This window comes from Anomaloglossus baeobatrachus, chromosome 5 (genome assembly GCF_048569485.1).
Source record: "Anomaloglossus baeobatrachus isolate aAnoBae1 chromosome 5, aAnoBae1.hap1, whole genome shotgun sequence".
NCBI classification, from domain to species: Eukaryota; Metazoa; Chordata; class Amphibia; order Anura; family Aromobatidae; genus Anomaloglossus; species Anomaloglossus baeobatrachus.
In genome coordinates, this window is record NC_134357.1 from 371,712,355 (window position 1) to 371,735,394 (window position 23,040).

A 23,040-nucleotide genomic window follows, 5' to 3' on the forward strand; every position below is an offset into this window, starting at 1 on the left:
ATACACATAGCTCTGCTACATACATACACACATAGCTCTGCTACATACACGCATAGCTCTGCTACATACATGCACACATAGCTCTGTTACATACATAGCTCTGCTACATACATACACACAGCTCTGCTACATACATACATGAATCTGCTACATACATACACATAGCTCTGCTACATACATACACACATAGCTCTGCTACATACAGACACACATGTGGCTCTGAGGGGCCCACACACGCGGCTCTGGGGGGCCCACACACAGCTCCAGGGTCCAGCACATACAGCACCGGGGGAAGGGGGGGGGCAGGGCATACACCTAAGGGGGGAGAAGCCCATACAGCTCACCAGGGCACATAAATCGGGGGGCGGGGAGGGCACATACCGTCACGGTGGAGAGGGGGCCCACACAGCGCTGGAGAGAAGAGCTGTACTGGGGGTCGCTGGCTGGCACTGCAACTCCTTCATCTGTGGGACTGAGCAGGCCGGTCGGTAGCTCCGCCCACAGATGAAGTTCAAACCAGGAAGTCTGCGCGCCTTAAAGGGACGGCGCTGCAGATTCCTGGCGAGGACTGCGGACCCCCGGAACTCGGCCCGGGGGCAGCAGAACTAAGGCGAGGGGGCCCCGGCCAAGGGGCACCAGAACTGACGAGGCCGAGTGGGCCCTGACGCCGGCCCTGCTCAGAATTATTTACATTAAGCTGACAAAGCTGCCCTATAACAATATATATGTTATCCATAGGATACGTGATACACTATCGACCCAATATTTCCAGTGTGATTGAAGCTGTAGTGCACATACTCTAATATCTGTCTATAGGACTGCGGTCTCACATGCTCACTAATGCTTCACTCATACAGATCTTTGGGCTCCCTATTCTCAGAATCATTGGGTTCTCTGCCACAAGCATCATCTCTCTTGTGGATGGGTGATAAATGTTTTTTCTTTTCTTGAGGGTCAACCTCTCTTTTGAAGGGGTATTCCCATTTTGTACCTCCAAAGAATATTCTATAATTGTATAGTATATGCAGGTTCCACAAATGAGATTTTCATCTATTTTTCATCTATTTTGGAAACAGAGTCCAGTTAATATCTGTTTTCAGATGTGGTCAGGATTTCCAAAGAAATGACAGTATATTCTGACCACCTCTCCACCAACTGCAGAATGTATTTGTGCTCGAGATAGATGTGGAAGCCATATCTCCCATACATCCATGGCAAATCCTTTGAATGTGTCATGTATGTAGATCAGCATACCCCTTTAACTTTCTAAGGTGAGGACGTGTTTCAAAGCGTGCCTAATGAGCTAAGTTCTGAGTTTTAAGGTATTCATAAAGATTACTATATCTGCTCTAGTTAGGAATAAGGTGGACATTCACAGTCGTCTGTATCTCAGTCTTTTATTATCATGTATTATCTGGTGCACAGTTAGGGATGTGGTTTGTATGTGATACAGTTCTTATTTTAATACAGAAGGAAATTCTCGCTGCCAAACCCCCACAAGGCAGAGGCAGGGAAGCATGAGCGGAGACTTGCCAGAAGGTTCAGAAACCAGCGAACCGGTGGAATGGTCTGGAGCAGAGGAATCTCTCTTCAGAGTCTTCCATGGAACCTACTTCAACAATTTCTGTTCCATTGCCCGACTCATGGGCACCAAGACATGCAAGCAGGTACAGAATAGAACCATATAAGCAGGTGTAAGAGCGTCTAATGAGGTCCTCATAGTAGGATATATGGGCATCTATCTAGCACATGGCCAGGTCTGGGGTAAACATGTAGTAAATGTATCGTGAGAGTTTAAATGGGTTGTCCTCTACAAGGACAATCCCTTCTCATTCCCCATGTTTGGCCCCATTCAATAAGAAACCTTATACTCCCCTCCTGTGTCGGCACAGTTTCAGCAGTGGCGACCCTCTTGTTCCCATTGCTCAGATGAGGTTGTGATGTCACACGAGCCCCGCTTCCAATCACTGATGGCTTCACTTTCTGCGCCTTTGCAATCAACAGGAAGTGAGCGGACAGTCACAGATCTCACTTCCTGTTGATTACTCATACGTCTGAAGGGAGAGAGAAGTCGGCAGTGATTGGGTCCGGGGCTTGTGTTACATCACAACCTCACATGAGTCCCGGGAACATAAGCGCCAGCAGATACTCTATCCAGACAGCTTTTTAAGGGGTTGTCCACCACTTAGAGAACCCCCTTTAAGGGCAGACAGGATAGATCACTGTGGTCTTTTCTCTTTTTTTTATTGAATTTTCTAAGTTTCTATGATACGCAATCAATCTTTTAGATTTGATTTCAATCGGCAAAAACCATTGCTTAGTGTTTTTAACACTTTTGTTCTTAGGCATAGAAAGATTCAGCCCATAAGATATTTTTTCATTGAGGTCTACAATGAGGTTTATGTTTGCCAATGCTGGAAAGACTGCGTGTCTCACCACTGCCACCTGCTTGAGCATGCGTTTTTTACCTTATCACGTTTGGGCCCATAGATTATATTAGACCATTTTTCTGATACTGCAATGATTTCGTATTAGACAGCATTAGACCAGAGGGCATCATCTGTTGTCCTAACTCTTTTTAAAGGTTTTCCAGTTTGCTGTGAAAGATTCACTTATTCTGAAAGTACCAACTAAGGAACTGATGAGTACAGCACAAAAGAAGAAGAGAAAGCACAGGTACGTTTGATGAAGGTGTCACTCACAGTAGTATAGAAGTTTTTCAGAAGGCATGCTGTAAGTAATGGTAGACGGGACGGTCACTTGTAGAAATAAAATAAGTCAAAAGTCGTGAGTAATAAAAAGACACAAATTCTTTAGGAATATAGTGGCTGAGATTCTCGCAACGACCCCTGAGCTGTTGCACAAATCTTGCCCTCTCTCCAAAGCTGCTGCAACCATTAATACCATCCATTCATGAAGAGGTAGTTTTTACACTTATAAACATTTGAAAAGTTTGAAGCTTTTCCTTTGAGTCACTATTTTCTGTCTTCTGGCTATAAACATATAGTACAAAAGAAGCAATAGTCAGTGGTCATGTAGTTATTTATTCAAACATCATTAATGACACAGATGGACCCAGTGTAAGAACAAAGGGCTCTTTAATTTTCTAGTTGATGGTTTCATGGCAGATGTGATATATCAAACCAGTTGACAATAATTGTGATGTCACCATATCTCACCTGACTCAGACAAATGTGTGATGTCATTGTCTGCTTCGTATCTAAGATTGATCTGATATTTCTTTACTTCTAACTTTACACAGAGTAAAAACCTGACTGTAATGGTTGTAGTGACACAGCTGGTATCTTGCTGAAACACCCTTATGATGCCATAGTATTTTACCAGATAAGCACTCGTCACATTGCCTTACCTGACTGAAGATATCACAGTAGCTTACCCTGGGCTGCAACAACAGAGAACCCTGTAGAGCAATTTCTTTTATAGTTAAACCAAAAAATGAACCGCAGCATGAGTTGGTATATATGCAACTTATAATCGCATGTTCACACTGGCCATAAGTAAAGAAAACCCAAGATGGAAATAATATGGACATATACCCTGCTGTAACTAAATAAAAGCATGGTGCATATAAATAAACATAGGGAACTTAGTAAATTTATGATCAAAACAAGTTGTGGTTGGGAAAAAAAGGGGAAAATTGATGAAAGCACACAACACCAGAGAAGACTTTGAAGAAATGCCCAGTTGCACTACAAGCAGATATTTCCCATACTACGCTCCAAAAGCAACATATGAATATCTTTTCAATGAAGCGACGCAGCTCAGAATGGACAAGATCATAGTTACATAGTTACATAGTTACTTAGGTTGAAAAAAGACCTAGGTCCATCTAGTTCAACCTTCCTCCACCAGTTCTACATTTAGTCACTAAGTCATTTATAACCAACAATGCTTTGTGTACTGAGGAAATCATCCAGCCCTTTTTTGAAAGCTGTTATAGTATCTGCCATTACTACCTCTTGTGGTAGGGCATTCCACAGTCTGACCGCTCTAACTGTAAAGAACCCTTTCCTATTTAGATGTGGGAATCGCTTTTCTTCCACTCGCAGTGAGTGCCCCCTGGTCCTTAGTACTGTCTTTGGAAGAAATAAGTCATGTGCCAGTCCTTTATATTGACCACACATGTATTTATACATATAAATGAGATCTCCTCTGAGACGTCTTTTTTCTAAGCTAAACATATCTAACTTTTTCACCCTGTCATCATATGGGAGGCCTTCCATTCCTTGTAATAGTCTAGTTGCCCGCCTTTGAACTGACTCTAACTTCTGAATGTCCTTTTTAAAATGTGGAGCCCAAAACTGGATCCCGTATTCCAGATGTTGCCTTACAAGTGATTTATAGAGGGGTAACAATACGTTGGGATCACGGGATCTAATCTCTCTTTTTATACACCCTAAAATCTTGTTTGCTTTAGCAGCTGCTGCTTGACATTGAGTGCTGCTGCTCAGCTTATTTGTAATGAGAATACCCAAGTCCTTCTCCTGTTCTGTAGTCCCGAGTTTTCTTCCATTTAATGTATACGCAGCTATAGGATTACTCCGTCCTAGGTGCATTACTTTACATTTATCAACATTAAATCTCATTTGCCAAGTATCTGCCCATTCTGACATCTTATCCAGATCTTTTTGTAATATTGTACTATCCAGGTCAGTTTTTAATATCCTACATAGTTTGGTGTCATCGGCAAAGACTGACACTGTACTATCAATCCCATCCACAAGGTCATTAATAAAGAGAGTAAAAAGAATCGGTCCAAGCACAGATCCCTGCGGCACCCCACTGCTGACTATAGCCCATTTAGAGAATGTACCATTTATGACTACTCTTTGTTTCCTATCTTTTAGCCAATTCCTTACCCAGTTGCATATTGTGTCCCCTAGTCCTTGCTTCTGGAGCTTTAGTATAAAGCTATTATGTGGTACAGTATCAAATGCCTTTGCAAAGTCCAAATAAATCACATCAGCTGCATTACCAATATCCAGGTTTGAACTTACCCCCTCATAGAACCCCAACAGGACAAATGTGTGATGTCATTGTCTGCTTCCTATCTAAGACTGATCTGATATTTCTTTACTTCTAACTTTACACAGAGTAAAAACCTGACTGTAATGGTTGTAGTGACACAGCTGGTATCTTGCTCAAACACCCTTATGATGCCATAGTATTTTACCAGATAAGCACTCGTCACATTGCCTTACCTGACTGAAGATATCACAGTAGCTTAGCCTGGGCTGTAACAACAGAGAACCCTGTAGATCAATTTCTTTTATAGTTAAACCAAAAATTGAACCGCAGCATGAGTTGGTATACATGCAACTTATAATCGCATGTTCACACTGGCCATAAGTAAAGAAAACCCAAGATGGAAATAATATGGACATATACCCTGCTGTAACTAAATAAAAGCATGGTGCATATAAATAATCATAGGGAACTTAGTAAATTTATGATCAAAACAAGTTGTGGTTGGAACAAACAGGGCAAGATTGATGAAAGCACACAACACCAGAGAAGACTTTGAAGAAATGCCCAGTTGCACTACAAGCAGATATTTCCCATACTACGCTCCAAAAGCAACATATGAATATCTTTTCAATGAAGCGACGCAGATCAGAATGGACAAGATCAGATTCAGTGGAGCTCAAAAGTAGTGATGGGCGGACCCGCAGATACCCGGTATCAGTGGATCCAACCGGGTTTAAAAAAAAGAAAAACAAAAACAACAAAACCTGGTTTGGACCCGGTATTGATCCTGGATATCTGGCTGGACGCCGGTCCCGAGATATAACTCTATGGCAACCTGTATCAGGTGCTTAACAATGGTGGTAGAAGGCATAAGGGGATTTTAGCAAGCGCTTAATACTTACCGCTTTCTGTGTGGCTATTCACGGCTTCCGGAGCCACTTACTCCACTTCCGGGGCTGCTAATTATCTCCATGCATATGCACTGCTTCCCCCGCCCAGCGTCAGTCCCCGCATCTCTGATTGGTCGTAATCAGACAGAGTCCCCAGCCTGTGTGACAGCATATCTGACTGCTTTCAGTCACACACACTGCCTGTGTCTGTACTGATGTAAAAATAAATAAATTTGCGTGGGGTACCTCCTTATCTGGGTAATAAGGGGTTAATAACAGCTCACAGCTGGCACTAAGACCTAGATTAGTAATGGGAGGCGTCTATGAGACCCCCCATTACTAAACTGTAAGTGAAAAGAAACAAACACCTTTTCATTATAGATTAATAATGAGGGGTGTCTCATAGATGCCTCCCATTACTGATTTAGGGCTTAGTGGCAGCTGTGAGCTGCCATTTACCCCTTATTATCTTCATTCCCACCACACCAGGGCAATCAAGATGAGTTGATTAAAGTTCTGGGATTGTCTTAACTAATGGATGTGACAATCCTGGGCTGTTGCAGGCTGCAATTTTTAGGCTGGGGGGCCCAATAACCCAGCCTGAGAATTCCAGCTCCCAGCTGTCTGCTTTATCATGGCTTGGTAATAGAATTGGAGAGGGAGGACCACACGCCTTTTTTAGTAATTATTCATTCAAATAATTAAAGCATGCGGCTTTTTTTTTTTTTTTATCCGTGCTGGGTATCATAATAATGGAGGACATTACACCAATTTTTTTATTTATTTATTTTCACACTAATAGAGACACGCCGTCAGCATCTCTGATTGAAAGCAGTCAGACACGCTGTCACACAGGCTGGGGACACTGTCTGACTGCAACCAATCAGACGCGGGGACTGCCAGTGGGTGGGGGAAGCTGTGCTTTTGCATGAAGATAATAAGCTGCTCTGGAAGTTGCATGAGCAGCCCTGGAACAAGTGTACAGCCTAGTGGAGACCTAGATTTTCTTTCTTTTTTTTTTCCTTATTGCCCGAGAGGCCACATGCGAATCGTTACATGGAGTTCCCGGAGAACTCCAGGGTCGGTGCTCGGGTTTTTTTGAGCTTGCGTGGATGTGGACTTTAACACCGCCCATCACTACTTAAGGGATATTTGGGGTTTTTTTTGAGGGGGGTTTGAGTAAGTAACAGGTCTTATTTTAATATATCAAGTATGTGGCTAGTTTACTAAAGTATTGGTTATGGTTGTTTTTAAACTTGTATATTGTGAAAATCTAATCATAAAAATACATTTTACCTAGAGAGAGTAAAATACAATCACAGAATCCCAGGGCTGCAGTGAGCGTAAGGGTTTTTTCACATAGGATGGAATTGCTGCAGATTTTCATTGCATATTATACACTGTAGATCTGCTGCAATTCTCAATACAAAATGTGATTGGGACATTCAGAACCTCATACCAGCATACTGTAGAAAAATAAAGATGGGTGTCAATAAATTATGTGGCTTACGTTAATTGAGCTTCAGATTATTTTTTTTTCTTAATTTGCTCCATATTATGTTTTTATTGTAGACTGTGGGCCGCACATTGCAGGAAGATTCAGCTTAAAAAGGGTAAGTTGTAAGCAGCAGATTTGCTTGTATATAGCACGCTGTATTTATTTCAGCAGAATAATGATTATTAAACTAATTCCCTTTGACAGATAGGCATGCTGGCAAGTGATTATTGTAAAAGGCTCATGCACAAAGCTGCATTAACTCTCATTTCTGCACAGCGCCATAAGAAAAGCAGCCATAGAGATTAACAGTCTTTATTATATCACCTTACTCCCCATTGGCTAATAACACTAGATTTGAATACAAGGCTGATGAGGCCACACCTTTTATAAGCATTGCTGCAGAGATTAAAGGGGTGGGGGTCAGTGCTCAGACCATACACCCCACACTTCTTCAAATTGGTCAGCATGCCTGTTGTCCCAGAAGGAAGCCTCTTCTAAAGGTGATGCACAAGAAAGCCCACAGTTTGTTGAAGACAAGCAGACTAAGGACATATATTACTGGAACCATGTCCTGTGGTCTGATGAGACCAAAATACTTATTTGGGTCAGATGGTGTCAAGCATATATGGCAGCAACGAGGTAAGGAGTACAAATTCAAGTGTGTCTCTCCTTCAATCAAGCGTGTTGGGAATGCCATGGTTTGAGGCTGCAGGTTTGCTGCTGGCTATGAGGCACTACAGTTCATTGTTGGAACCATGAATGCCAACACGTACTGTGACATACTGAAGCAGATCCCCCTCCGTTCGGAAACTGGGCGCACAGCAGTATTCCAAAATAATAACAACCCCAAACACATTTCCAAGGCAACCACTGCCCTGCTAAAGAAACTGTGGGTTAAGATTCTGCCCTACCAAAACATTTCTCCAGACCTAAACCTCTTGAGCACCTCAAACGGAAGGTGAAGGAGCGCAAGGTCTCTAACATCCACCAGCTCCGTGATTACGTCATGGAGGATGGAAGAGGATTCAGCCCCTGTGAAGCTCTAGTGAACTCCATGCCCAAAAGAGTTAAGGCAATGCTTGAAAATATTGGTGACCCAAAGTGTCAAAATTTTGGGTACATTTTGGCCATTTTCACTTAGGGGTGTACTCACTTTTGTTGCCACTGGTTTAGACATTAATAGCTGTGTGTTGAGTTATTTAGAGGGCACTCCAAATTTACACTGTTATGCAAGCTGTACACTGACTGCTTTACATTGTATCAAAGGGTCATATCTTCATTGTTGTCCCATGAAAAGATATAATATATTTACAAAAATGTGCGGGATGTACTCACTTTTCTGATATACCGTAGATGCCATAGTCACAATTGACATCGACATCTCGGGGGGGGGGGGGTATAAATGGATATGGTCGGTGTCCATTACTAAGGGGTCATGAAAATACATAAAAACATTTTTTGTTACCTGTATGTTGATTTTAACAAAAATATGGCCATATTCATCATTCTAAAAGCTGCGTCCGGAGAAAAAAAAAAATAATAAATATATAATATATATAATTTTTTACGCATGATTTGTCATGAAATATAAAAACAGAGTCATACTCTCCTGCAGTCATCCATCGTAGGCTGCTCCTGTGGTCTGTGATTTCTATGCCGTTGGGATGTCACAGGACCACATAACGCTGTGAGTGGCTCATTGTTCTGGTGCATGGAACAGCTTGTTCTCAGAAAACCATCAGATGACATGCTGTTCCAGGCACCTGAACCCTCCTGCCAATAATGGGCTTCAGTGACATCTGGATATCATAGTCATGGCTTCTTGAGCCAGGACTGACCACCAGAACAGCCTGTGCTGGATCACAGTCGTGGCGGGAGGTGCGTATGCCTCCTTATGTAATGGCAGCTATAGCTAAAATGTCTATTAATGTTAAATGTATCAAACAGAAAATGTTGTGGTTTTACTAAGTTTTTCATAATTAAAATCATGAGTTACTAATGATTATAATTGATCTTGTGTTGTTTTCTTGGAAACAGATAATTCAGCAAACCAAGTATACAACTACCAGCCCTGTGACCACCCAGATCATCCGTGTGACAGCACTTGTCCCTGCATCATGACGCAGAACTTCTGTGAAAAGTTCTGTCAGTGCAACCCTGATTGTGAGTAATTACAAGTGACTGAAATCGTTAATGCCGGCTTCATACATCACCGTCATGGCGCCTGATTACAGATAGTGATGCATGGATTGGCCACTGGCCTCCACACCCAAATTCAACAACCTTACACCCATGAGGCTGTTGAGTTTCGTTCAGGAGACCTGCGGCCAGTCTGTATCTCATGGTTCGTCTGTTGGCCATGAATGTCGGATGTAAGAAGCCAACTTTATGGGATGAGGGTATAAAAGACAACACCAGAGCGTTCAATTTAGAAAGTCAGAAATTCACATAGTGTAAAGTTCTGGCATTTTCAGTGAGGGCCTTTTTGATTGGCTGCAAACAAAACACAAAGCACATCAAATTGTAGCTCCGGGACAGATTTGCATTGAGTTGAGTGATTAGATTGACGGCTTTTTGCGGAAATAATTTCTAAATCTAAGAAAACTTATGTTTCAACTGGGTCGAGTTTTTCTAATATTTACTGATTGGGTTTAAAGGGAATGTGTCATTAGAAAAGACCTGTTTGTTTAAAGGAGGCTTTTCTAATTAATGGGTTGTCTAGCATTAAAACCTTCTACCAACCATGTGGACGGAGCATAGACCACACTGGAGGTCTGTGCCATCTCCTGAGCAATGCCTTCTTCGTCCGCAGTGTGGCATGCTCTTCTAGTCACCTATGAATAGCTGCAATCCATAATATATCGAAGCTGACATTGCTTCCTGACTTTTCAGAAATATTGATATCACCACAGACAGGATTACAATGACAGCTAAGACCTCTATACATTAGATAATTCCGGATCCATCATTCACAATATATAATATCACAGCTAAAGCCAGTACCAAGAGGTGAGTGGGATTATGGTTCTGCGAAGCAGTGAATATTAATTTTCTTTAATAGCTGGCTCACTTGTTCACCCCAGCCACCGGCTTCCCGCAGCAAGTGGGGTGATCACATGTGTCTGTTATTAAAGGAAATTTAATATTCACTTCTCCCCACGCCCATAATCCCAGGCAAAGGGAGTGGTAAATATTCATTTCTTTGTCGCTCCATTGGGAGACCCAGACAATTGGGTGTATAGCTTCTGCCTCTGGAGGCCACACAAAGTAATTACACTTTAAAAAGTGTAACCCCTCCCCTCTGCTATACACCCTCCCGTGCATCACGGGCCCCTCAGTTTTTTGCTTTGTGTTGAAGGAGGCACACATTCACGCAAGCTCCACGTTTTAGTCAGCAGCAGCTGCTGACTTTATCGGATGGAAGAAAAGAGGGCCCCTACGGGGCCCCCGGCATGCTCCCTTCTCACCCCACTCAGGTCGGCGGTGTTGTTAAGGTTGAGGTACCCATTGCGGGTACACAGGCTGGAGCCACATGCCGCTTTCCTTCCCCATCCCTTAGGGGCTCTGGGGAAGTGGGATCCTATCCGGTCATCCAGACACTGGGACCGGTCTCCCTCCGCAGCCCCTGGGGGAATCTGCCGGACAGGAGACGGAGTATCGTCAGGGACATGGCCCTGCATCCACAGGTACTCTGTGTCCCCGTTGGGACGGCGCATAAAGCACCTTGGGCCCAGACGCTGCAGCGACTGCAGCGTGGGTATGGGTCCGGGACTACCGCGCCGACCGTGCACTGCCGGCCGGCCGCGGTTTTAACTTTAGTCCCCGGCTTTTGCGGCCTAGTATAGTATTCTCCCGCCCCCAGGCCTGCCAGTCAGGGAAAAGGGCGGGACGGTCGGTATGACGCCGACAGTGAGGGCTGGAGTACACTGAGCTGTCCTCCGCCCCCCTCACTACTCTCGCTGGGGCACCAGATTCCCGCACTTTTGTGACTACGCCCACGCCTCCCTCCTCCTCTGAGAACGCCGTCAGCCATTTTTTCAGCATTCTGCGGTGGAGAACTTCTGGCTGCAGCTGAGGGAGACCCGGGGCAGGGAATCTGGTGGCCACACAGAGCGGTTGGTAAGCCACACCGGTCTGCCGGTGCTGGACTCCCCAGAGTGCCGAACTGTATATATATATATCTCTTTTGTGTATACATTTGCTGATTCGGCTGTACTGTTAACTTGAGGCTTATATATCCCTCAGTGATCACGGTGATCCCTTACTTATCTCTTGGAGGACAACAACATGTCGTCCGCAAAGAGCAAGGGTACCAAGGCACAGGCTTTTTTTGCAACCTGTACCTCATGTGCGGCTATGCTACCTGCAGGTTCCACCTACCCTCATTGTGTGCAATGCTCGGCCCCTGTGACACTCACTCAGCCGGAGCCTCAGGCACTGGTGGGACCCCCGGCTCAGGTAGAGACACCGGTTCCCACTGTCCAGGTGACAGGGACAGAGTTTGCAGTTTTGGCTGACAAACTGTCTGAGTCGCTTTCACAGTCCATGGCTCAGTCTATGGACAAATGGTCTGCTAAGATACTAGAAGCCTTGCAGTCCAGACCAACAACACAGATGCAGGGCACTGTGCGTTCTTCGTCCCCAGGTCCCCCTCAGTTGGCGCAGCAATCTGCTCCTGAGGTGACACATAGGTCCCACGGTGAGGACTCCGACTCGGACCGCAGTCCCAGACCGGTGAAGCGGGCTCGCTGGGGACCTTCCTCCACTTCATCACGCTGCTCAGGGTCTCAGTATGAGGACTCTCTAGAGGATGAAGAGGAAGGCGCAGCTCAGGGCTCAGACCCTGACGGTGCTCTCAATCTAGATACACCTGAAGGGGACGCCATAGTAAATGACCTTATAGCGTCCATCAACCAGGTGCTAGAAATTTCTCCTCCAACTCCAACTGTAGAGGAGGCGGCTTCACAGCAGGAGAAACACCAGTTTCGGTTTCCCAAAGTACACGGAGTGCCTTTGTCGATCACTCTAATTTCAGGGATGCTGTCCAGAAGCACAGAGCACAGAGCATACCCGGACAAGCGTTTTACTAAGCGCCTTAATGACACACGTTATCCCTTCCCCCCGGAAGTAGTGAAGGGTTGGGCTCAGTGTCCAAAAGTGGATCCTCCAGTCTCTAGGCTGGCGGCCAGGTCTGTGGTTTCAGTGGCAGATGGCTCATCGCTCAAGGATGCCACTGACAGGCAGATAGAGCTCATGATGAAATCCATCTATGAAGCCATAGGAGCATCTTTTGCTCCGGCATTCGCGGCAGTATGGGCGCTCCAAGCTATCTCAGCTTCTCTGTCTGAGATTACTGTGGTCACACGCACCGCTACTCCGCAGGTTGTGTCTATGACTTCTCAGGCGTCGGCTTTTTCGTCCTACGCCATGAACGCCGTCCTGGACTCGGTGAGCCGTTCAGCGGTACCATCCATTCGGTGGCAGTCCGCAGAGCCATGTGGCTACGTGAATGGAAGGCAGACTCTGCCTCCAAGAAATTCTTAACCGGTTTGCCTTTTTCTGGCGACCGTTTGTTTGGCGAGCAATTTGACGAAATTATTAAACAATCCAAGGGAAAGGACTCGTCCTTACCCCAGTCTAAACAAAACAAACCTCAACAGCGAAAGTTTCAATCGAGGTTTCAGTCCTTTCGGCCTTCGGCCAAGTCACATTTCTCCACGTCAAACAGGTCGGAGAAGGGCCAGAGGAACCCTTCTGCATGGCGGTCTAAGTCACGGCCTAAAAAGACCGCCGGAGGCACCGCCACCAAGGCGGCCTCTTCATGACTCTCGGCCTCCCCAAACCGCATCCTCGGTCGGTGGCAGGCTCTCCCGCTTTTGCAACGCCTGGTGGCCACATGTCCAAGACCGATGGGTGAGAGACATTCTGTCTCACGGTTACAGGATAGAGTTCAGCTCTCGTCCTCCAACTCGTTTCTTCAGAACCTCTCCGCCCCCCGCTCAGGCCGCTGCACTTTTTCAGGCGGTCAATGCTCTGAAGGCAGAAGGAGTGGTGATTCCCGTTCCCCCTCAGGAACATGGTCACGGCTTCTACTCCAACTTGTTCGTGGTGCCAAAAAAGGACGGATCTTTCCGTCCCGTTCTAGACCTCAAACTGCTCAACAAGCATGTCAGCACCAGAAGGTTTCGGATGGAATCTCTCCGCTCGGTCATCGCCTCAATGTCACAAGGAGACTTCCTAGCATCAATAGACATCAAGGATGCTTATCTCCATGTGCCGATCGCACCCGAACATCAACGCTTCTTGCGTTTCGCCATTGGGGACGAACACCTTCAGTTCGTGGCACTGCCTTTCGGCTTGGCGACAGCCCCACGGGTCTTCACCAAGATCATGGCAACAGTGGTGGCGGTCCTACACTCTCAGGGCCACTCGGTGATCCCTTACTTAGACGATCTCCTAGTCAAGGCACCCTCCTGGGTGGCTTGCCAGCACAGCCTGACCATTGCCCTGGAGACTCTCCAGAGGTTCGGGTGGATCATCAATTTCCCAAAGTCAAAATTGACACCGACCCAATCCCTGACTTACCTCGGGATGGAGTTTCGTACTCGGTCAGCGATAGTGAAGCTTCCGCTGGACAAACAGCGTTCACTACAGACAGGGATCCAATCTCTTCTTCGGGGTCAGTCACACTCTTTGAGACGCCTTATGCACTTCCTAGGGAAGATGGTGGCAGCAATGGAAGCAGTTCCCTTTGCGCAGTTTCATCTGCGTCCACTTCAGTGGGACATTCTCCGCAAATGGGACAAGAGGTCGACGTCCCTCGACAGGAACGTTTCCCTGTCAAGAGCAGCCAAAACCTCCCTTCAGTGGTGGCTTCCTCCCACTTCTTTGTCGAAGGGAAAATCCTTCCTGCCCCCATCCTGGGCTGTGGTCACGACAGACGCGAGCCTGTCAGGGTGGGGAGCGGTCTTCCTCCACCACAGGGCTCAGGGAACCTGGACTCCGACGGAGTCCTCCCTGCAGATCAATGTTCTGGAGATAAGGGCAGTGTATCTAGCCCTACAGGCGTTCCAGCGGTGGTTGGAGGGCAGACAGATCCGAATACAGTCAGACAACGCCACGGCGGTCGCATACATCAACCACCAGGGCGGCACACGCAGTCGTCAAGCATTCCAGGAAGTTCGGAGGATTCTGCTGTGGGCGGAAGCCACAGCCTCCACCATCTCCGCAGTTCACATCCCGGGCGTAGAAAACTGGGAAGCAGACTTTCTCAGTCGCCAGGGCATGGACGCAGGGGAATGGTCTCTTCACCCGGACGTGTTTCAAGAGATCTGTTGCCGCTGGGGAACGCCGGACGTCGATCTAATGGCGTCTCGGCACAACAACAAAGTCCCGGCATTCATGGCACGGTCTCAGGATCACAGGGCGCTGGCGGCAGATGCGTTAGTTCAGGACTGGTCGCAGTTTCAACTACCTTATGTATTTCCCCCTCTGGCACTACTTCCCAGAGTGTTACACAAGATCAGGTCCGACTGCAGCCGCGCCATCCTCGTCGCTCCAGACTGGCCGAGGAGGTCGTGGTACCCCGATCTGTGGCACCTCACGGTGGGGCAACCGTGGGCACTCCCAGACCGACCAGACTTGCTGTCTCAAGGGCCATTTTTCCATCTGAATTCTGCAGCCCTTAACCTGACTGTGTGGCCATTGAGTCTTGGCTCCTAGCGTCATCAGGGTTATCTCAAGATGTCATTGCCACCATGAGACAGGCCAGGAAATCAACGTCCGCCAAGATCTACCACAGGACTTGGAAGATCTTTTTAGCCTGGTGCTCGGATGGGGGTTTTGCTCCCTGGCCGTTTGCATTGCCCATTTTTCTTTCCTTTCTTCAATCAGGATTGGAAAAGGGTTTGTCTCTCGCCTCTCTCAAGGGACAAGTGTTGGCGCTTTCAGTTTTTTTTCAAAAGCGTCTAGCCAGACTCTCGCAGGTCTGCACGTTCCTGCAGGGAGTTTGCCACATAGTCCTACCTTACAAGCGTCCGCTAGAACCCTGGGATCTTAACAAGGTGCTGACGGCTCTCCAGAAGCCACCTTTCGAGCCGATGCGGGAGATCTCTCTATCTCGCCTTTCACAGAAAGTGGCCTTCCTAGTGGCAGTCACTTCACTTAGGAGAGTGTCTGAGCTAGCAGCGCTGTCATGCAAAGTCCCCTTCCTGGTCTTTCACCAGGATAAGGTGGTCCTGCGTCCGGTCCCGGAATTTCTCCCCAAGGTGGTATCCCCTTTTCATCTCAATCAGGATATCTCCTTGCCTTCTTTTTGTTGCCTCATCCAGTTCACCAATGTGAAAAGGATTTGCACTTGTTAGACCTCGTGAGAGCACTCAGAATCTACATTTCTCGCACGGCGCCCTGCGCCGTTCGGATGCGCTCTTTGTCCTTGTCGCTGGCCAGCGTAAGGGGTCTCAGGCTTCCAAGTCAACCTTGCTAGGTGGATCAAGGAACCGATTCTTGAAGCCTACCGTTCATCGGGGCTTCAGATTCCTTCAGGGCTTAAAGCCCATTCTACCAGGGCCGTAGGCGCGTCCTGGGCTTTGCGGCAACAGGCTACGGCTCAGCAGGTGTGTCAGGCGGCTACCTGGTCGAGTCTGCACACCTTCACAAAACACTATCAGGTGCATGCCTATGCTTCGGCAGAGGCTAGCCTAGGTAGGCGAGTCCTCAGGCGGCAATTGCCCACCTGTAAGAGAGGGCCGGTTCCGGCTCTTTTTATCGAGGTATTCTGTTACCCACCCAGGGATTGCTTTTGGACATCCCAATTGTCTGGTCTCCCAATGAGCGACAAAGAAGAAGGGAATTTTGTTTACTTACCGTAAATTCCTTTTCTTCTAGCTCCTATTGGGAGACCCAGCACCCGCCCCTGTTCCCTTCGGGCTGTTGTTCTTTTGTGTACACATGTTGTTCATGTTCAATTGTTTTCTTGGTTAATGGTTCAGTTCTCCGAACATCCTTCGGATTGAATTTACCTTAGACCAATTTATAAGTTTCCTCCTTCCTGCTTTGGCACCAAAACTGAGGGGCCCGTGATGCACGGGAGGGTGTATAGCAGAGGGGAGGGGTTACACTTTTTAAAGTGTAATTACTTTGTGTGGCCTCCAGAGGCAGAAGCTATACACCCAATTGTCTGGGTCTCCCAATAGGAGCTAGAAGAAAAGGAATTTACGGTAAGTAAACAAAATTCCCTTCTTTGGATTAGCTGGCAGCTGATGTCAGCGAGTTACTATTGGCTCTTCGCAGTGATATCAAGCGCTGCCCATCACTTATACGCTGAAGTCAGTTGCTGGCAGAGAAGAGAACTCTGCACCAGGGCAGTGGATGGAAAGTGAGTAGAATTGTTTGGGTTTTTTTTTTGTTTTTTTTTGTACGGCATAACGGGAGGCATATATATCAGGAAAGGCCCATGATGGGAGGCATATATACCAGGATGGGGCCATGATGGGAGGCAAATATACCAGAATGGGCCCATGATGGGGGACATGTATACCAGGATGGGGCCATGATGGGAGGCAAATATACCAGAATGGGCCCATGATGGGGGACATGTATACCAGGATGGGGCCATGATGGGAGGCAAATATACCAGAATGGGCCCATGATGGGGGACATGTATACCAGGATGGGGCCATGATGGGAGGCAAATATACCAGAATGGGCCCATGATGGGGGACATATATACCAGGATGGGGCCATGATGGGAGGCAAATATACCAGAATGGGCCATGATGGGAGGCATATATACCAAGATGGGGCCATGATGGGAGGCATATATACCAGGATGGGGCCATGATGAGGATCATAAATATCAGGATTAGGGACATATATACCAGCATGAGCTCAAAATGGGGATCATATATACCAGGATGGGAAACATGCATACCTGGATGGGGACCTAGGACAGAATAGGGAGACATTACCCCCATAACAGTGCGTCATGACATTTTTTGCTTCAAGTGTGTTTTTTGTTATTTTTACTCTTATAAAATCTAGGTGTGTCTTACAGTCTAGAAAAGACAGTACATTTAATATTCAAACAATGGGTTATTTTCTGATGACACATTCTCTTTTAAGAAGATACTGATAATGGGAGCTAGATATCGACATTTCCAAAGCTCTGTTAATTATAAGTGTAATAGTTTAATTTATTTATTAAATTTTATTTAATTTTATTATTACTTTTTGATGACCCTGATTTGTTCTCCCCACAGGTCAGAATCGCTTCCCCGGTTGCAGGTGTAAGACTCAGTGTAACACCAAGCAATGCCCCTGTTACCTGGCTGTGCGGGAGTGTGACCCAGATCTCTGCCTAACTTGTGGAGCTTCGGAGCACTGGGACTCTAAAATTGTGTCCTGCAAAAACTGCAGCATCCAGCGAGGACTTAAAAAGGTGAGTGACTTGTTTGTAGTCTAATGTCAATTGGGTACAGGGGGCCGTCATTTTGGCATTGCTGCAGTAATCCTAGTTTTTCTATACACTTTGCTTCGGCAGCACTTGCTCTTAGCGCCCTCAGATGTTGCTGGATGGGGAACCTTCATCAAAGAGTCTGTCCAGAAGAATGAGTTCATCTCCGAATATTGCGGAGAGGTTAGTAACCCGACTGTAACAAATCAAATGGCGTTTTATTCATAATAATAATAATGTACCATATGTATATTTATAGCTTATTTCTCAGGATGAAGCAGATAGAAGAGGGAAAGTCTACGATAAATACATGTCCAGTTTCCTGTTTAATCTTAACAATGGTAAGTTCTGTTACTGTATCGCTAGCAATCAGACATTTGGTGAGTAGCTTCACATTGTTGCCAATGTAGTTGATCATCTGTTTAACCATTTTGTTTCAAGAGGAAAAATATTATACAAATTATCACGTGGATATATTTCTATGCATTTCCAGAGATATAATTACTTTAACCCCTTAAAGACCGCGGGCGGTAATATTACGTCCTAGCGCTCATTGTGTTAATCCCTGCGGACTGCTGCAAGCAGCCTGCGGCGATCAGCGCACATGTCAGCTGATTTGTACAGCTGTCATGTGTGCCTGCTAGGCACGAGTGGAATCACGTTCCGCCCATGCCTTTTAACCCCTTAAATGGCGGTGTCAGTATGTGACAGCGCCATTATAATCGCGATCGCACTAAAAATATACTTAGAGACAGACCTCGGAAGTCACGTGACGTGGCCGCGTGAATCCGATGGTCGTCATGGTAGCACAGGGTCATGTGATGACTCCTGTAGCTCACATGACTAAGGTCCTGTAACTAGCAGCCGAGTACTGCTTATTACAAGAGATGAGCTCTTCTCCCGGTCTGAGCAGTGTGAAAGGAACAACTGATCAGACAGCTGATCCTTATTGCCACCTAAGGGGACTATAGCAACGACATTGACAGGAACTTGCAGAATAGAAATTGTGCTGCCATAGTAGTTGCTGAAAACCCCAGCACCCTGGGGACAAACAGAGTTCTCATCCAGCCTATATTACTGGGAGGGATACTCACACAAGAGTAAAATGTGAAATATTGAGCAGACAGTGGATCTAAAAATAAATAAATTAAGAAATTGGAGATTTCAGACTGAAACCTATTGCAGTTTTATTAATTAAAGGTAACCATTAGCATAGGTAAACAACATTTTTACTATGTCAAAGTTGTCGATAGAGTTTAGGACACAGCCTGAGCACAGTGTTGTCATTGTCATTTCCTTTAGACTTCACCATATAATATACACATAATGCAAGAAGAAAAGTTGTTAAGAAAGGATTTCCACTATGCATATTTTTTTTCTGGACAGATTTTGTTGTGGACGCCACAAGGAAAGGCAATAAAATCCGATTTGCAAATCACTCTGTGAATCCTAATTGCTATGCTAAAGGTGAGATGGGCAGAACATGGGTATGTAATATATGTATTTAAGTCAACAGTTGCACTTAATCCCTAAACTGCTGGTGTGCCATATTTATTAGGAAGTCCACGCCTCTTAAAAGGGTTGTCCACTACTTTTACATTGAAGGGCTATCCTTAGGGGTACTTTGCATGCTGCGACATCGCTAGCCGATGGTAGCGATGCCGAGCGCGATAGTACCCGCCCCCGTCACACATGCGATATCTTGTGATAGCTGCCGTAGCTAACATAATCACTACGGCAGCTTCACACGCACTTACCTGCCCTGCGACGTCGCTCTGGCCGGCAACCCACCTCCTTCCTAAGGGGACGAGTCGTGCGACGTCACACGGCAGGCGGCCAATAGAAGCGGAGGGGCGGAGATGAGCGGGATGTAAACACCCCGCCCACCTTCTCCCTTCCGCATTGCCGGTGGACGGCGGGTGCAGGTAAGGAGATGTTTGTCGGTCCTGCGGCTTCACAAACAGTGATGTGTGGAGCTGCAGGAACGACAAACAACATCGTACCTGCGGACGCACTGACATTATGAAAATGAACGACGTGACACAGATCACCGATTTTTGACTGTTTCACGCTCGTTCATCTTCTCTCCTAGGCTTTACACGTTGCGACGTCGTTACCGGTGCTGGATGTGCGTCACTTTCGATTTGACCCCGACGATATCGCAGTAGCGATGTCGCAACGTGCAAAGTACCCCTTAGGATAGGTCATCAATGTCTTATCGGCCAGGGTCAGACACCCCACACCCTCGCCGATGAGCTGTTCTTGGTCCCGGCGGTGGCACCAGGCAGCCGGAAATGTTCAGTTCCAGAGCTGCTTCGTCTTGTGATAGTGGCCGGAGCCAGGTACTGTATATCCACCTCTTATTGATTAGAATGGGAGGTGGATGTGCAGCACCCAGCCACCACCGCTATCAGAAGACGGAGCAGCTTCGGAACTCAGCATTTCCGGCTGCTGCCGCCGGGACCATGAGCAGCTGATCGGCGGGGTGCCGAGTGTTGGACCTCAGACGATCAGATATTGATGACCTATTCTAAGGATAGGCCATCAATGTAAAAGTAGTGGACAACCTCTTTATTACACTTTAAAAAGTGTAACCCCTCCCCTCTGCCTATACACCCTCCCGTGGATCACGGGCTCCTCAGTTTTATGCTTTGTGTGGAAGGAGGCACACATCCACTCATGCATTCTCATAGGAAGAAAAGAGGGCCCCCACGGGGCCCCCGGCATGTTCCCTTCTCACCCCACTATGTCGGCGGTGTTGTTAAGGTTGAGGTACCCATTGCGGGTACAAAGGCCGGAGCCTCATGCCGTCTCCTTCACCATCCCTTAGCGGCTCTGGGAGAAGTGGGATCCTGAGCGGTCATCCATTTACTGGGACCGTGCTCCCTCCGCAGCCCCTGTGGGAATCTGCCGGACCGGAGTCTATTCAACCTCAGGGACCGGGCCCTGCAACTCAAAGGTACTCTGTGTCCCCATTGGGGACTGTGCAGGGAGCGCACCTTCTTCCCGGACGCTGCGGCAGCTGCTGAATTGAGAAGGTCGGCGGACTACCGCGCCGACCGTGCCTGCTTGTCGGCCGCGGTCTTAAATTTAGTCCCCGGCTTCATCGCGGCCTAGTCGCAAAAATCCCGCCCCCGGGCCTGCCTGTCAGGGGTAAGGGCGGGACTGCCGACCTGACGTCGGATGTGAGGGCTGGAGCATCCTGCATGTTTCCTCCCCCCTCACTGATCACTGTGGGGACCCCAGATTCCCGCACTTTCCTGGCGCCGCCCACGGCTCCACTCCTCCCCTGAGAGCTCCGGCAGCCATTTTTTGGCATTCTGCCGGTGGAGGATTCTCAGGAACAGCTCTGCAGCTCCGGGGGACCTAAGGCAGGGAATCTGGAGGACACACACTCCGCTTGTTAGCGGTCGGTAAGCCACACCGGTCACCTGGTGCTGGTCCCCCTAGGGTGCCGGAATAGATACGTATTTATATATATATTCTGTTCAGTCGGGCTGTATACCCTTTTTTGCCCATATACCCTCAGTGATCATTCTCCTAGGAAACAACAGCATGTCGTCCACAAGGAGCAAACCTGTTAAGGCACAGGGTTTTTTTGCGGCCTGTACCTCTTGTGGAAGCATTGTTGACCTTAGGGAGATCAACATATCCACCGCGGAGACACCATCACATGTTTCTCAACGCAGTGATTCTAGAGCATTGCCCCCTGGGAAGTATGCAAATAAGAAAGCCGCGGAGACACCATCACGTGTTTCTCAACGCTGGCAGGAAACTAGCCAGGTCTTTCACCGGGAAGGAACAACCACGGGAAGGGCAGTCTCCAGTCAAGGAGACCACCTATACCAAACATGGTATCCATCCACAGACAGCCGTTTCGGGGTATTTGCCCCTCATCAGTGTGGAGTAGGAATCTGGCTAGTGGGGGCAATGCCTAGTAAAAGACTACTTAAGCAAGCATTGTTGACCTTAGGGAGATCAACATATCCACCGCGGAGACACCATCACATGTTTCTCAACGCAGTGATTCTAGAGCATTGCCCCCTGGGAAGTATGCAAATAAGAAAGCCGTGGAGACACCATCACGTGTTTCTCAACGCTGGCAGGAAACTAGCCAGGTCTTTCACCGGGAAGGAACAACCACGGGAAGGGCAGTCTACAGTCAAGGAGACCACCTATACCAAACATGGTATCGATCCACAGACAACCGTTTCGGGGTATTTGCCCCTCATCAGTGTGGAGTAGGAATCAGGCTAGTGGGGGCAATGCCTAGAAAAAGACTACTTAAGCAAACACGTGATGGTGTCTCCACGGCTTTCTTATTTGCATACTTCCCAGGGGGCAATGCTCTAGAATCACTGCGTTGAGAAACATGTGATGGTGTCTCCGCGGTGGATATGTTGATCTCCCTAAGGTCAACAATGCTTGCTTAAGTAGTCTTTTACTAGGCATTGCCCCCACTAGCCAGATTCCTACTCCACACTGATGAGGGGCAAATACCCCGAAACGGCTGTCTGTGGATGGATACCATGTTTGGTATAGGTGGTCTCCTTGACTGGAGACTGCCCTTCCCGTGGTTGTTCCTTCCCGGTGAAAGACCTGGCTAGTTTCCTGCCAGCGTTGAGAAACACGTGATGGTGTCTCCGCGGCTTTCTTATTTGTACCTCTTGTGGGGCTATGTTACATGTGGGTTCCACCTACCCTCACTGTGAGCAATGCTCGACCCCTGTTTCGCTTGCTCAGCCGGAGCCTCGGTCACTAGTGGGTCCCTCGGCTCACGTAGACCCCCCTGCTCCCCCTGTCCAGGCGGCAGGGACAGAGTTCGCCTCTTTTGCTGAGAAGCTCTCTGAGTCTCTTTCACAATCCATGGCTCAGTCCATGGACAAATGGTCTGCCAAGCTGCTAGAAGCTTTGCAGTCCAGACCGGTCCTTACACAAGCCCCGGCCCCTGTTGGATCGTCGCCTCCAGGCCCCTCTCGGTCCGAGCCGCAGCGCGCTCCCAGGTTGGACCCTAGGTCTCACGTGGAGGACTCCTGCCCGGATCACAGTCCTAGACCGGCTAAGCGGGCTCACTGGGAATCTTCCCCGACTTCTTCACGCTGCTCGGGTTCCCAGCTTGAGGACTCTCTGGAGGACGAGGCGGACGTCGCAGCTCAGGGCTCTGACCATGACGTCGCCCTTAACCTTGATACACCTGAAGGGGACGCCTT

The 23,040-nt window shown here is 47.5% G+C and overlaps 1 protein-coding gene across 4 annotated transcripts in view; it reads left to right on the plus strand.

Moving 5' to 3' along the window:
• EZH1 (enhancer of zeste 1 polycomb repressive complex 2 subunit) overlaps positions 1-23,040 on the plus strand; it is a 149,517-nt gene that overhangs the window by 113,604 nt on the left and 12,873 nt on the right. For all 4 annotated transcript variants that reach the window (XM_075349986.1, XM_075349988.1, XM_075349985.1 and 1 more), the window contains exons 14-21: positions 1,471-1,667; positions 2,585-2,676; positions 7,452-7,492; positions 9,415-9,540; positions 17,637-17,815; positions 17,918-18,013; positions 18,090-18,171; positions 19,217-19,297. In XM_075349986.1, the coding sequence (XP_075206101.1) occupies positions 1,471-1,667; positions 2,585-2,676; positions 7,452-7,492; positions 9,415-9,540; positions 17,637-17,815; positions 17,918-18,013; positions 18,090-18,171; positions 19,217-19,297 (894 nt within the window). The remainder of the gene's footprint in view (positions 1-1,470; positions 1,668-2,584; positions 2,677-7,451; positions 7,493-9,414; positions 9,541-17,636; positions 17,816-17,917; positions 18,014-18,089; positions 18,172-19,216; positions 19,298-23,040) is intronic.